At 43.0% G+C, this 16576-nt stretch overlaps 1 protein-coding gene across 1 annotated transcript in view; it reads right to left on the reverse strand.

The window, feature by feature from the left end:
• Positions 1 to 130: 130 nt before the first annotated feature.
• The window catches only part of LOC135977417 (heterogeneous nuclear ribonucleoprotein M-like), a 30604-nt gene continuing 14158 nt past the window's right edge, over positions 131 to 16576 (reverse strand). The window contains exons 2-3 of the mRNA XM_065578277.1: positions 9445 to 9614; positions 131 to 232 (exon numbers count right to left, since the gene is read on the reverse strand). Coding sequence (XP_065434349.1) covers positions 168 to 232; positions 9445 to 9614 — 235 coding nt within the window. The 3' untranslated portion in view covers positions 131 to 167. The remainder of the gene's footprint in view (positions 233 to 9444; positions 9615 to 16576) is intronic.

A 16576-nucleotide genomic window follows, 5' to 3' on the forward strand; every position in this document is an offset into this window, starting at 1 on the left:
TACTATCTGCACATCCCTTCCCACCTCCTCCCCATCCCACAAGGGGCTTTGGGCAGTGCCTAGATATATAGCCACTATCCATACACACTACCTTCTTGATTTCATTTGGTTCCACGCCACCATACAATTACATTTGTCATGTAGTAAAATCCACAGAAGAAATTCTCTCAATCACTTACCCTTGACTTTCCTTCAGCGTCCATTAAGAGCTCCACGTATGTTACCTCACCAACTACAAATCAGATTCCAGACGACACATATACCAAGGGAGAAAAGCCAAGAAAACAATGGGAATTTAGAACAGTCAACAACCTTGTATGGAGCCTCTGCCTTATAAGAAAGCCCAGAAACACTCCATATTCTCTAAACCACCAAGCTGGACATTACAGGTGTGCAGTAAAGTCTTAAAAAGGTAATTAAACAGGTTCTTGATTTTCCTCCACTCAAAAACAAGCTATTTCCACAATATCAGTTTCCTCAGCCTTTAATACTCAAATCACTTGTGGCAATCCAAATCCATGGGAAATTGTCTGCAATGATAGTTTTCCTTTTTCCACAAAAATAATCAGATTTCTATTGGAGACTGACAGAGTATGTAGCCTTCTGTCAAATATTCCAGACGTTAACCAGCTACAGGTTCATGTTTCACTCTGATTTCTACAAGGGACAGTTAGAGGGGTCTCCAAAACCAAAACTGTACCAGCTATTTAAGTGTCAGTGACTCAACTAGGTGTTTACTTAGGCTAGATTATTAACCTCCCAATTAAATTGAAGGGGAAAGCGGACTTCATTTTTAGATCGGTTACGTGTTTAAATTTGACTAACTTCAAGATAGTCTTCATTAGGAAAGTCGTTGCAATTTTCATTCCCAAGACAAGTAATTAACTGAATGTTTAGAATCTGTAGCAAAGAGTACAATTTGTAGGAAAACTAAATCTGCATTTCTCCACAAAAGATTAGGATTGCCAATTCATGATCACTTTAACCAGACTGTATACCTCCAAAATACCACTACCAAAATGGCTGCTGAGTTTGAAGCAAATGGCATACAGAAGTAGAGCTGAAGAAACCCATTTAGGCTTGCTTTTCTGGCTTATTTATAAAAAAATGAATGTATCCAAACAGACTTTAAATTCCTAGCAAGACTACTTACAGATTAACCCTAAAATGAGACTTTAGTAGGATCTCTAAATCTTGAGAGATGTTATTTCACCCTCTCCTTCATTTGGATTGATCAAAAACTACCAGGATCAGTAGTCAAAATTGAAAGGAAACTAAAAAAAAGATTTTAAATGAATACTGATCCATTACTGATTCTATGATAATGTTAGAAGTGTAGGGCTGGAAGGGACCTCAAGAGGTCATTTAGTCCAGCCTCCCCATGCTGAGGCAGAGCCAAGTAAACCTAGACCATCCCTCACAGGTGTTTGGACTAACCCTGTTCTTAAAAGCCTCCAATGAGGGGGATTCCACAACCTCCCTTGGAAGCCTATTCCACTTCTCAACTGTCATCATTAGAAAGGATTTCCTAACATTTAAGCTAAATTTCCTTACTGCAGATTGTGTGTCGTAACTTGAGTGGACATGGAGAACAATTGATCACCATCCTCTATAACAGCCCTGAAGATATTTGAAGACTTATCAGGTCTTCCCCTCAGTCGTCTTTTCTCAGGACTAAACATCTCCAGTTTAAAGACTAACAGATTTATTTGGACATAAGCTTTAATGGGTAAAAAACCCACTTCTGCAGATGCAGATTTTTTTTACCCATGAAAGCTTATGCCCAAATAAATCTGTTAGTCTTTAAGTTGCCACTGGACTCCTTGTTGTTTTTTGTGGATAAAGACTAACATGGCTAGCCCTCTGATACTCCTCTCCAGTTTGTTTTTTTAACCTTTCCTCAGAGGTCAGGTTTTCTAAACCTTTTATCATTTTTGTTGTTCTCTGGATTCTACAGTTTGGCCACATCTTCTTTAAAGTGTAGTGCCCGAAACGAGACTCAGATGGAGAACTGTGGCCTACTGGGCACTGTGAAAGCAGAATAATTACCTCATGTCAATACACCCCAGAATTATATTAATTACTGTGAATCTAGTAGAAGCTTATAAACAAGTGTCTGTTTATAGCCAAAGTTCTAAGCTACATTACCATTCTCATCTTCAGTATTTGGACCATCTCTGAAGACTACAGTTGCCAACATTTGGATCCAAATATCCAGGTCACTTAGATCAAGAGCACCGTAAATCTAGAGCTGAAGTCTCTATGGCCTACACCGCTGTACTGGGGGGGCAGCCTCCACTTGCTTTGTGTACACACTAAGCACAGTCTTTGAGTGCTCCTGCCAATACAGCCAAAAAATAGTTTCCAACTACTTTGGGCATAAATATTCAGCATGACCAGGAAATTCTGAAAGCCATTCGTTTAAACAACAGCAGCCAGAGTCCAACCACACTGTTTTTACAAGAATGCAAATTTGATCTGAATTTATGTAGTTAAAAAAACAAAATTCTCAGATGACCTGCAACAGACAATCCATTTCACAAAGGCCAAAAGTTGAAGTCACAAGGTTAGAAAATCGGCAGTGACCTAATGCTCCCAGTAGCACTATTGGTCCATTGGAAAGATATTTCTCTGCACTCCAAACTACTTATCAAATCAGCTGCAACTGACACAAAAATCTACACAAACTCCTCCAAACAAGCTTTTTTCCTTGGTCATTGGCTCAACACAGTCAGAAGCTGATTTAACATTTGTCCCTGTAATCAGCCTAATGGCCTTTACAGGAAGTTCTGACCTTTGAACCACAAAATTTACTGAAGTCTTCTTTAGTGGCTATTTCATATCTTACAGAGAACCTTAAAGTTTGTACCAATTTTGCTCCGAGCTTTCAGTGTTCAAGTTTTATACATTCACATTTTAAAAAGTCACCTGTATCACAAGTTACACTTAAAAAAAGCCTATTTGAGCCTCCTTCTAGGAGCAGCCAAATTTCAGAATAGGGACACCATGTGACAAGTAACATGGTAGCCCAACATCCAAGATAATAAGTCCAGATTACAGAACAAAAGTGAGAGGTGCATTCTGCACTTAGTAAGTCATGTGGTATGGTCCAGGTGATGTTCTTACAAGGGAAACTATGGTGGATATGAGATGGCATAAAAAAAATCCAGTTCCTAGAACCTGAAAGGTAAAGAAAAGGCCCCCTTGGACCCATTCTAGACACAAAACTAAGCAATATTTTTGTTAACATGAAGTCTGTTTATTAGAAGAGCAGACAGGCATCAGGGATAAAAAAAAATTACTGGCTAGCGAGTAGCAGGCAAGTACCACTTGCAAAGTACAGAAGAGTGAGATGGTCAGTCATGGAAGTACTCTTACCATATATCAGTACACCATTTCCTGGTCCAAGGACTGTATTTCCTTTTCCCTTGTTGGGAGTGGGTGAGGAGAAAAAGGAAAGGCAAAAAAAATACAACTATATGGGAACGAAGAGTCACAATGCTCTCCTCTGCCAGTAGCCAGAAAGTCAGACTGCACTGGGCCACCAACTCAGAATGGTACATGAACCCCACCCTTTCAGCTAGTGTACAGAGGCAATGCTATCTGATCAGTGTTTTTCTGCCTGAGTGGTAGACTAATATACTATGGGACCTGGCAGAAGTTTTTTTGTTTGTTTGTTTTAAAAAGGTTCTAACAAAGATTAAAATAAAGTTGTTCACATAGGAAAGAATCACTGCATGCACAAGTACTGAGTTAAGAAATATCATACAAGTAAGTACCAGATAAGGATATGCGAGGGTTACTAAAGCTTATGGACTAGTTCCAGGGGATAATAACCTACACTTTCAAAAAGGATGAGCTCAGTGATCAAACAAGTCTTGCCCAATCTAGATATATTTCTACTACCCCCCTGTTTGATACTTGCAAGACTTTAACTTGGAGTAAGAATCTGTTTTGAATACCATATTTTGAAGAGAAACTGGGCATCTCAATGAAAGGAACTAAAGTGTTATGAAAATGCAAAATATCAAAGTTTGAAGAAAGACTTCTTATAGCAACTGAAAATACATACCCCAGGAATTCTGCATTTATAACAAGTTTAGTGAGTATGTGGGTATTTGCTATTGTCATTTTTGGCAGAATTTAACTTTTTATTAAAAGTTAGTTTCCAAGTGGCAAAGATTCTTCCATGTAGGAAATAAGTTTATTCTACAAAGAGCCTAGCTCTGAGAGGCATGAACTGACAATCATCTTGGATTCATCTGAAAGGACATGTAATATGAAGTTTAAAACATTAAAGAATCAAGTTAGGGCACTCTTTCAAAATTTGTTTGTTGTAAGTTTTCAACATAAGAGTTTGGAAAGGAAGGGGTAACCTTATTAAACATGAAATAACAGAAGACCTAATAGGTCTGTTCCATCTCCCTGCCAATAAAGGATTATTACCTATTGTACATTTGTGTTTTGTTTGGAAAGAAGTAGTCTGGGGGAGAACGAAGAGGATGCAGAGTCATTTTTATTTTGAAGTCAATAGAAGATTTTATTAAACAAGTGTGTTGATTCATTTGAAATTTGCTGTAGAAGACAGTCATGCCAATTTAAGTTTCCACAAAATTTGGCCCTTCCCACAAGATGATGGCTCAGAAATAATCATTAAGCACAAAGCCTGCTCTGAGCAAAATGGGTGCAGTTCTCTCTTTTTTTTATTAATAAAAAGGACATTTCAGCTTCCTTTTCCAAAAAAAATCTGTCCACTATTCTATATAAATCCAAACTTTTAGAAAACTTCAAGATTTCCTATTACATTTGATCCATAACGAGTCCCATTATAAAAACAGCCCTCATCTCATTATGGCTTGATTTAAGATATTTTATTGAAGCTCTTTTTAAACAGATGCCATAGATATTAATTAATTAATGACTTCCAAGATATACATAATCACTGTTTTGTAGTGTGCAACTCCATAGGTAGTTTGCATTATGATTTCCAATTAAAGCAGGGCTAAAAATCATATTATGTTTTACTTACTTATTGATTGAATGCTGTCTCCAAGCTTGGCACTGAATTTTTCTTTGATTTCTGAAGTTTAAAATTGTCATTTTTGTAGAAAAAGCCTTTAAGAAGTGTTCTTTTAAGACACGTTTGACTTTTGCAGGGTCTTCCTAACAAGTTTTGCTAGATCTCATCCATTAATTTTTAGACTATCCCAGACACATGCAATATAGTAAGAGCTGAAATAAGGTGTTATTTCTAGAACTGATTACCAAATTTCATGGTCTGAAGCAGGCAGACATGAGAAGTTATAATTACATATTCCAGAGGCACTGCTTTTATAAAAGGTTGATATCTAATCCACCTAAGCCCTAATGGTGGTTTAGCAAACCTGAAAACGAGAACCTTGGTTATACTTGGTTCATTTTTCAGCCATGAAGGTTATAAAGGTTTAGAAAACTTGACATGAAAGCCTAGATCATGGAGCATTCTTTTGATGACAAATATCCTTACCAGAAAATTTGTCAACTATAATCATGATGTTATGACCAACAGTTAAGTCAGAGTCCCATTTAATAAACTTCCAAGTAAGCAAAAACTATGGTATTGATACTGTCCAGAAGCAAATCAGTTTGACCATGTCTGAGTTTGTTACAGAGCTCCAACAGAGAAGTCCAAGTATTGCTCAAGCAATTGCTAGATGGTGCTCAAAGCTTTTCATGCTCCCCCAGTTTCATTTGAAAAGCTTTGAGCATCAGATAAAGGAAAGGTGAAATGTGTTACCATAAAAAGATTCATTGATTGAGAATCAGTATTGCCCAAACATTCTTCACTAATAAAAAGGACAAATTGAAAGCAGCAAACCCAACACATTCATGATGGGAGTACACTAAAACTGGTACTGTGTTGAATTAAACTGTTTCCTTAACTTGTGATTTCCTTGATTTTTAGGATTTGTGATGAAACACTTATGCAAACCTATTTCTCAAGTTATGAGGGCATTTTAGGTCTTTGGAACTGCTTTAAATTCCTGAAGCTAGCTATCCCAAAATTTTATATATTGATAGTGTAATGAGACTTACTATGGCTACAGATGTGTCTACATGAATCTTTACTGCATGGCAAGCTGGGCTATCTACAGAGCTCCAGTTTCCACACATTTACTATTTATGTGGACCCTACCACTGCACACTACAAGTCCCCTAGCATACAATGACCACAGTATGTCAAAGGGGTATAGAGTATGATGTTTCAGCCAAGATGCTGGTTTCCAAGGTTAACAGATGAAAATACATTTTAGAAAACTGATTTATTTCAACAAAAGAGGGATAGGCAGGAGTTAAAAACAGGCTAGAGTTTAAAATTAATAAACTGTTTTGTTGGTTTTTTAAACAAAAACACAACCACCCACAAACCTGGGGCATGAGCTACATCAGTACATACTGAGTCAGGAAGAGAAAAGCCAACAAGAATATCTAAGGGGTGATGGGGTGAGTGGGGAGACAATATTTAAACAATGACGTTTCAGTGCATGTTCGCTCTTGGAAATTTATGCATGTTTACTCATCTACATAGATCTATTGAATATATCTGATCAAGAAACAGTTTTACATATGGCTTCTCTTCCTACCCTGAATATAAATCCAGTGTGTTATTTCTTGTAATTAGGAAAAAGGATGCAGCAAGGGTTACTGCAGGTGTAGTCAATGATTCATAACAATTATCTACTGCAAATATGACTTGAGGGTACTTCTAATTACAGCTCTTGCCAGTTTGCTTCTTCAACAGATAGTTATTTTCTCTTAAGTTCTTATTAACATACTGTGGCTCCATCTCGCAATTGAGAGTACTAGCCAAGTACTTCCTCCCAGTGTTAGAAAATTGTATTAGAAAATTTAGTATTTTAGTAGAATCAGATCAAATATTTCATGTCAAAGTGAGTTTAATATGTTTCATGTCATCACACCCCAGATGAGAAAGTTAGTAACCTGAACTGCTAACAGCTCTGAGCCACTAATTGCTCTGAAATATCAGATGAAAAGGAAAACTAAATTAGCTTTTCTCTCCCACTTTCATCTGTTCGGTGGACAGGATAGAGAGCTATTTGGCATTCAACCTTTTTCAATTTTAGACTTCACATACATACTAAAATGGCATTTCACTAAAAGCTATATGTAGCCTCACTCATCTGCAGAACCTTTTTACCATGTACAATGCTACTGACATCAATTTAGCTCAACAGGGTTTGTTAATCAATACAAGGGAGTTTCAAACAAGAACATCTGTGAGCTTTATTAAAAATGGTGATACTGCACACCTGTAATCTAAGTTTCACCAACAAACAATACACTGAAATAACTGAACCAAGGCATCACTCTTCAGAGCGATATGCCACCTTTTAAAGATTTCAGATGTACACATCTGAAAACCAATTTGGAGAGATGAGCAGACCTCAAAGCTCGTGTCTCCTAAACCATACTTACTGGCACAAAACAGCTGATTGAGGTGAATTGCTTCTACGTTCAGCAACCTGCTATGCCATTGTTGTGAATAGCTTTAAAATCTTCTACATGATTGCTGAGTGATGGAGCCGTAAAAACGTCACCTACATTTATCCTTTATGTTCAAAGCTGTTCCACATGCTCCCAAAACATTACATTTTGGGCCTGTAATTCTTACACATACAAACCAAGAGTTCTAACAGAATTTTCAAAGCCACATTCCTGGTTCTTGGAACTACTACGCCTTGTATCAAGAAATACCAATTCAGCAAGTTCAAGCACAGCACAAGACCACCAATTTGGGTAAAATCAATGACTAGTTAGAATGGATCGCAACTACACAGCAAATCTAAACTGTTAAATATTTTTGAGCAGTCCCAAAAACCAAGAACAATGCATCTGGATATTTAACATGACAAGCCCTGCAGACAGAATGAAGAGGTTTTACTGTTCCCCTAGGAGCATTTGCAGGAATGAATAGCTGAACAGCAAGGCAGGAAACAATCTCACATCGGACTTTTCCATCCACGTGAACTGGAGAAAAACCACAAGACACTTGGAACGGAATTCAACATAATACTTAAAGACATCTACACATAGAGACAGTCCTGTTACCGAATGTTTCTTGCACATCCAAGAAAAATTATACAGTTCTAAAACATAGGATCATTCATAATTAATGTAACAATGCTACAGGCAGGCAAAGGCAACTGAAAGGAGAGATATAACTAAGATTACTGATAGTAGTTCAGTTAAATTCAGGTACCACTATTTTATTGTTTCAAGTCAAGACATTTAATTATGAATGTTCCCTATGGCCTACAGTCCTTAAGATTTAATTATATGCATTCAATTCCAGTTTTCCTCCAAAGAAAAAACATTTAAGAACCTTTTGGAAATTTGTATTCCCTTTCATTTAGGCCACAGCCCGTCAGCACATTACCTAACATTCCTTACCTAGTTTATGCCACAATTAAACATTGGTCACTAATTTGCAAGACATATCAATTTATGGATCATTCTCTTGCTATGTATTTAAGAAGTGACCTACAAGAGAAAATGATCTGCATGCTTTTATGCATCTTTAAAAAATTGGAGACCTGTACATCATAAGTAGGGAGTCCCTACTGTACTACATTAAAAATTCAGATCTTGACTCCTCCGCTTTTCCAGGAAGACTGGAAATGAGTAAGTCCAATATCAATAAAAGCAAACAAGTAAAACTTGAGTGGAAGCATTTTAGAATATTGGCAGAAGTTTAAAGTAATTCAGATTTTTTTCACCTTTGAGGAGGTAAGGATGCTGAATCTATCAATGAGAGAATTCCCAAATACACAAATCAGTCATTCAATATGAAAAAAGGTTTTGGGTGGGGGTGAAAAAGGGGAAGCGTAACATGAACATTTTTTCCAAGGCCTCCTTTAATGCAGCAAATGCTGAGGCACAAACTAATTTTTCCTCCTTTGTAGGTCACCCTTAAATACATTTGAGTTCTCCTGAATATTGTACAACAATACGGATATTATCTAAACACAAGTCAGACTATTAAATTTTGATTCTAGGACACAACTACATATACTAAATCAGCAGTAGATGGACAACCTACATTACCCAAAAACGTTACATGCTTCAGAGCACGTTATAGTACCTCAAAAACAAGTCCTGATGTAGAAAGTCTGACGTTTTCCATGAGACAATGGCACCTTTCACGCTTTGATGAAGCACTATTAACCACATGCCAACATGCCTACACAGGAACTATCCTGTGTGGAAAGCTGCCTAAGAACAGATATCATGCAACACCAAAAAGGCTTTAATCTAGACCCCTTACAAAGCTCATGTCACTAATTCTATCCAGAACAACATCAACTAATAAATTAAAATTTTTGGGACAAAGTCAGCCACTGTTAAGATGACAGACACCACTCTGCCACCCAAAGCAGCCATTACCTTTCTCTTTGACCAGGTCTTTGAGAGATTGCCACTTCACATCAAATGGAATATTTGTGATAAAAGCTCGGTATCTTTTAGCAGGGTTGGCATATGGCTCAAAACGATTTCCCCCTCTTTTGACACTTTTCTCTTTCCTTTTTTCATTCTGGCTTGGTCGTTCACCTTCACTGCAAGAAAAATACAAGCATTCAGACATCGTATTAGCAATTCAGGGGTCGGCAACCTTTCAGAAGTGGTGTGCCGAGTCTTCATTTATTCACTCTAACTTAAGGTTTCGCGTGCCAGTAATACATTTTAACGTTTTTAGAAGGTCTCTTTCTATAAGTCTATAATATATAACTAAACTTTGTTGTATGTAAAGTAAATAAGATTTTTAAAAAATGTTTAAGAAGCTGCATTTAAAATTAAATTAAAATGCAGAGCCCCCCAGACCAATGGCCAGTACCCGGACAGCATGAATGCCAATGAAAATCAGCTCATGTGCCGCCTTCGGCATGCGTGCCATAGGTTGCCTACCCTTGAATTACAGCATTAGATGAAGTCAATACATCATACCTTCAAATACACAGGGAAACAGTTCTTGCACATACACCACTATGAACCCCTCAGTCTGGAGCCCCCATGCCTCCGGACCCAGTTCCCTGTAAGCTGCACAGCTGCCTATTTAGCGCCACACAAGCGCTTAGGGAACCTACCTGGGGGAGGGGCACCCCTCACCCAACCCGGACCCCAACCTGCCACAGGAGGGGCGCCCCTGCCCCAACTCATCCTATGACCCAGATCCAGCCGTGGCCAGAGCAGCACGGACCCAGGCACAGGCGGTGCGGCACAGCCTGACCCCAGAACAGCTGGGGTGGCGTGGAGCAGTATAGGCACCCCGCGGAGGAGGGGTGCCTATACTGCAGTCCCAGCGCGCCCACAGCAGGGACAGGCACCTCTCCCCCCCCCCAGCCCGGGTGCTGCTGCAGGGAGTCCTCTCGCCTCCCTGTAGAACTGGAGCACCCTCCTGCACCCCAAACTCCTCATCCCTGGCCCCACCCATAACCCACAGCCCCAGCCGCAGCCCTCACACCCCTGCACCTCAACCCTCTGCCCCAGCCCTGAGCCCACTCCCACAAGCATTCCTCGGCCCCACCTCCACCATATGAATTTTATTACGTGCACATATGAAGGTGATGAGTCGCATCACTTCCATATTGGTGCACATAATAAAATTCATTCTGCACATGGGTGGGAAATATTAGAGGGAACACTGCTCTAGACCTCCACCCCTGCAGCCAGACCACCCCCTACTGGAGCATCCTGCACTCAAGTCTGCCACCCTGATGCCTCACCCCCTGCATCACCCTGAGCCCTAACATCCAGACCCCCATGCCACTGACCCCCCCTGCCCAGGCCCACTCTCCTAGCATCCAACCTCCCCCTGCTGAGACCCCCACACCCAGACCCCTCCACTGAGCCCCAACCACCTTCACCTGGAAGTCCCTGCAGAGTCCCATTGCTCCTGCACCTGGAAACCTCCCACCCCCCGCCCCCCCAGAAGCCTCTGTGCACCCAGATCCCCCCACTGAGCTGTCTGAACCCAGATTGTCCCACACAGAATCCTCTGACCCCATACCTGGAGCCCTCCATACAGAGCCCCTCCACACTTGGATCCTGCCTGCCCGAGTCTGACTGCCCCACACCTGGTGCAGAGGGGCAAGGCCCCAGGGTGTTTCTTGGACAGGCCCAGGCCATGTGCTGTGTCAGGGTTGAGTGCAGCCTCACCACTGAGTCCATGTCCCAGGGGTGGGAGGGCGGCAGGTTGATCTCCCACCTTTGTGCATCCAGTAGCCTGTGCTCCTCACTGTCATGCTGGAGCCTCTGCATATTTTTATTCATAAATAAAACTTGCAGATTTTTAAAATATTGTGCACCATTTTTCATTTTTTGGCATAGAATGCCCTTAGGAGTATAACATGTATTTGACCAAGCCATTTGGGAGATGAGCGTCACTGGATTCAGCACCTTCAATCATGAATCTTCAATCAACATATAAGCCAGCCCACTAAAGCAACAAAATGTAACATTACTGGTTTAAATTATGCTTTTGCCAGTATTTCTAGGATAAAAACTGAAAGCCTTCCAGGCCTTCCTTATGCTTCAACAAAATCTTAGAGGAGAGCATAGCCCCAATGTTTTCCTGTACACATCATTTAACTCTGACACTAAATCTGTAGAAATAGTAATATGGCATACTTATTTTGAAGGGTTCTACTTGCCTTAGGTTTCCCATTTTTCTGCTTCAAATCTTGAAGTACACAAGGTATACAAGACAATTTCACTATCACTTGTTAAAATGCATACTACTGGAAAGGTGGGGGAGAAAGAAGCCCTTTATACCTACAATTTTGTTTCAACACAACATTGCAGCTTGAACCTGACCAAAGCTTGAGACTGCATCTGGGTCTAATTCCATTAAGAAAAATGGAGAATAGAAAGCAAGCAAATTGCAGGCTTTAAGCTCCTATGGGGTTAAAGCAATCTATATTTAATTACATGCACACAACAAATTAGAGTTCATGTTACCTAGTAGTTCCTTGTGCCCATTCATAAGTGAAGAATGGATAAAGAAACCTCAAAGCCAGGAAACACTAAGTTAAGGTACATATTACCCTGACATTGAATATTAGATTCTGCTCTCTTTCAGCACCTATTAGTACTCTGCCCTTACAGATGCTACTGAACATTTTGGCCAGTATGTGAGCTCTGTATAAGAGTCTAAGGCCTGGTCTACACTACGGGTTTAGGTCGACTTTAGCAGCGTTAAATCGAATTAAGCCTGGACACGTCCACACAACGAAGCCCTTTCTTTTGACTTAAAGGGCCCTTTAAACCGGTTTCTTTACACCACCTTGGACGAGGGGATTAGCGATAAATTCGGCCTTTGCGGGTCGGAATTGGGGTAGTATGGACGGAATTCGACGTTATTGGCCTCCGGGAGATATCCCACAGTGCTTCATTGTGACCGCTCTGGACAGCGCTCTCAACTTAGATGCACTGACCAGGTAGACAGGAAAAGACCCGCGAACGTTTGAATTTCATTTCCTGTTTGCCCAGCGGGGAGAGCACAGGTAACCACGCAGAGCTCATCAGCACAGGTAACAGTGATGGAGTCCCAGGATCGCAAAAGAGCTCCAGCATGGACCGAACGGGAGGTACGGTATCTGCTCGCCATATGGGGAGATGAATCAGTGCTAGCTGAACTCCGTAGCAGTAAAAGAAATGGCAAAGTATTAGAAAAGGTCTCCAAGGCCATGAAGGACCGGGGCCATAACAGGGACACACAGCAGTGCCGCGTGAAAATTAAGGAGTTACGGCAAGCCTACCACAAAGCCAGAGAAGCAAATGGAAGGTCCGGGGCAGAGCCGCAAACTTGCCGCTTCTACGTGCAGCTTCATGCCATTCTAGGGGGTGCAGCCACCACTACCCCAACCGTGTGCTATGACTCCGTCAATGGAGAAACACACAGGGAAGAGGATTCGGGGAACGAGGAAGATGAGGATGGAGGTACTGTAGGTAGCTCACAGCAGCAAGGAAGCGGAGAAACCGGTTTCCCCAACAGCCAGGATATGTTTGTCACCCTGGACCTGGAACCAGTAACCCACGAACTCACCCAAGACCCTCAGGGCACACAGGAGACCTCTGGTGAGTGTACCTTTGTAAATATTACACATGGTTTAAAAGCAAGTGTGTTTAATGATTAATGATTAATTTGCCCTGGCAATCGCGGCCAGTACATCTACTGGAAAAGTCTGTTAACGTGTATGGGGATGGAGCGGAAATCCTCCAGGGACATCTCCAGAAAGCTCTCCTTCATGTACTCCCAAAGCCTTTGAAAAAGGTTTCTGGGGAGGGCTCCCTTATCCCGTCCGCCATGGTAGGACACTTCACCACGCCAGGCCAGTAGCACGTAGTCTGGAATCATTGCATAACAAAGCATGGCAGCGTATGGTCCTTATCTCTCTTTGTTATCCTCAGGAAAGTGATATCATTCACGGTCACCTGGTTGAAATGGGGTGATTTTATTAAGGGGACATTCAGAGGTGCCCGTTCCTGCTCTTCTGAACAGAAATGTTCCCCGCTGTTAACCACGCGGTGGGGGGAGGGGTGAAGTGATCATCCCAGAGAATCGGGGGTGTGTGTGTGTGTGGGGGGGGTGGTTTACTTGGGTTTGTGCTGCATGTTAACCCGGAAACCGCAGCCCCTCCTTTTACATTGAAAACCCATTTTAAATGGCCAACCCAATTAATCCTTGATATGGGAAATGCGCTGCTGTTTGAAACCTTTCCCGTATGTTAAGAAGGTTAAAAAAGCCAAAAGACTGTGGCTTACCATGGCTGACTGCAAGCCGAAATCTGTTGTCTGGCACTGCATGAGTGATCTCTCATACCAAACCGGCAGGCAGAGGAAAAATGCGACCTTGTAACCAAAGAGTGTACCCATTGTTCTCTAAAATGTGTCTTTTTTAACCACCTCTCCCTTCTCCTCCACCAGCTGCAAATGTTTCTCCTTCGCAGAGGCTAGCGAACATTAGAAAGTGAAAACGGAGGACGCGGGACGATATGTTCACTGAGCTCCAGATGTCCTCCCATGCTGATAGAGCGCAGCAGAATGCGTGGAGGCAGTCAATGTCGGACATGAGAAAAGCACAATATGAACGAGAGGAGAGGTGGCGGGCTGAATCGCGGGATGAAGAGAGCAAGTGGCGGGCTGAAGATGATAGGTGGCGTCAGCTTGCAGACAGACGGCAAGAGTCAATGCTCCGTCTCCTGGAGCATGAAACTGATATGCTCCAGCGTATGGTTGAGCTGCAGGAAAGGCAGCAGAAGCAGAGACCGCCGCTACAGCCCCTGTTTAACCAACAGCCCTCCTCCCCAAGTTCCATAGCCTCCTCACCCAGACGCCCAAGAACATGGTGGGGGGGCCTCCGGCCACCCAGTCACTCCACCCCAGATGATCGCCCAGGCATCAGAAGGTTGGCCTTCAATAAGACTTAAAGTTTTAAAATGCAATGTGTCCTTTTCCATCCCTCCTCCCCCACCCATCCCAGACTACCTTGGCAATTATCCCCCTACTTGTGTGAGGAATTAATAAAGAATGCATGAATGTGAAAAAACAATGACTATTGCCTCTGCAAGCGGTGCTCGAAGTGGGGAGGGGAGGGTGGGGTGGTTGGTTTACAGGGAAGTAGAGTGAACCGGGTCGGGGGGGGGGAGGGGGTTGGAGGGTTCATCAAGGAGAAACAAACAGAAGTTTCACACAGTAGCCTGGCCAGTCACAAAACTAGTTTTCAAAGCTTCTCTGATGCGCACTGCGCCCTGCTGTGCTCCTCTAACCGCCCTGGTGTCTGGCTGCGCGTAATCAGCGGTCAGGCGAGTTGCCTCAACTTCCCACCCCGCCATAAATGTCTCCCCTTTACTCTCACAGATATTGTGGAGCGCACAGCAAGCAGCAATAACAATGGGGATATTCTTTTCGCTGAGGTCTGAGCGAGTCAGTAAGCTGCGCCAGCGCGCTTTTAAACGTCCAAATGCGCATTCCACCACCATTCGGCACTTGCTCAGCCTATAGTTGAACAGGTCCTGACTACTGTCCAGGCTGCCTGTGTATGGCTTCATGAGCCATGGCATTAAGGGGTAGGCTGGGTCCCCAAGGATAACTATAGGCATTTCAACATCCCCAACGGTTACTTTCTGGTCCGGGAAGAAAGTCCCTTCCTCCAGCTTTCGAAACAGACCAGAGTGTCTGAAGACGCAAGCATCATGTACCTTTCCCGGCCATCCCACGTTGATGTTAGTGAAACGTCCCTTGTGATCCACCAGGGCTTCCAGCAGCATTGAAAAGTACCCCTTGCGGTTTATGTACTCGGTGGCTTGGTGCTCCGGTGCCAAGATAGGGATATGGGTTCCATCTATTGCCCCACCACAGTTTGGGAATCCCATTTCAGCAAAACCATCCACTATGGCCTGCACATTTCCCAGAGTCACTACCCTTGATATCATCAGGTCTTTCATTGCCCTGGCAACTTGGATCACAGCAGCCCCCACCGTAGATTTGCCCACTCCAAATTGATTCCCGACTGACCGGTAGCTGTCTGGCGTTGCAAGCTTCCACAGGGCTATCGCCACTCGCTTCTCAACTGTGAGGGCTGCTCTCATCCTGGTATTCTGGCGTTTCAGGGCAGGGGAAAGCAAGTTCCACGAAAGTGCCCTTACGCATGCAAAAGTTTCGCAGCCACTGGGAATCGTCCCACACCTGCAGCACGATGCGGTCCCACCAGTCTGTGCTTGTTTCCCGGGGCCTGTGCCTTGTGAGAGGTCTATGTCCATGTCAATTTCCTCATCACTCTCGTCGCCGCGCTGCAATCGCCTCCGCGGCTGGTCTGGGTTTCGCCTTGGCATGTCCTGGCTCTGCATATACTCCAGGACAATGCGCGTGGTGTTCATAGTGCTCATAACTGCTGCGGTGATCTGAGCGGGCTCCATGATCCCAGTGCTAGCTATGGCGCCTGGTCTGAAAAAAGGCGCAAAACTAGTATCTGACGGACCAGGGGAAGGAGGGAGGGCGGGCCGAGTGACGACATGGCGTACAGGTACAGGGAATTAAAATCAAGAAAGGTGGCTGTGCATCAGGGAGAAACACAAACAACTGTCACACAGAATGGTCCCCCCAAAGATTAAACTGAAAACCCTGGGTTTAGCAGGCTGTTGATTTGAAGGCGTGAGGGGGAAGCAAATGAATACAGAACAAATCTATTTTTTACATCTTAAGACGATGGTGCAGCATGACTGATAGCCCTCGGCATCTTCTGGGCGCTTGGCAGTTAGTGTACTACGATGGCCTTCAGGCCTATTGCACGATCTGCTGCTCAGGGAAGACTCTGCTAATGTGCGATGATCCAACTTGTAATAGGACGGTTACCAGTCGTAATACACCATCTACTGCCAAAAGGAAAGGGGCTGGTGCAATGCAGCCCTACGGCTGCCAGCCCCACAGCTGCCAGCACCCAGATCGCCGATGAAGGCTACCAGTCTACTGCACCGTCTACCGCCAAAAGGCAGTTAGCTGCTGCTGCTGCTGCGTAGCA

This window comes from Chrysemys picta, chromosome 25 (assembly GCF_011386835.1).
Source record: "Chrysemys picta bellii isolate R12L10 chromosome 25, ASM1138683v2, whole genome shotgun sequence".
In the NCBI taxonomy this organism is placed as follows: domain Eukaryota; kingdom Metazoa; phylum Chordata; order Testudines; family Emydidae; genus Chrysemys; species Chrysemys picta.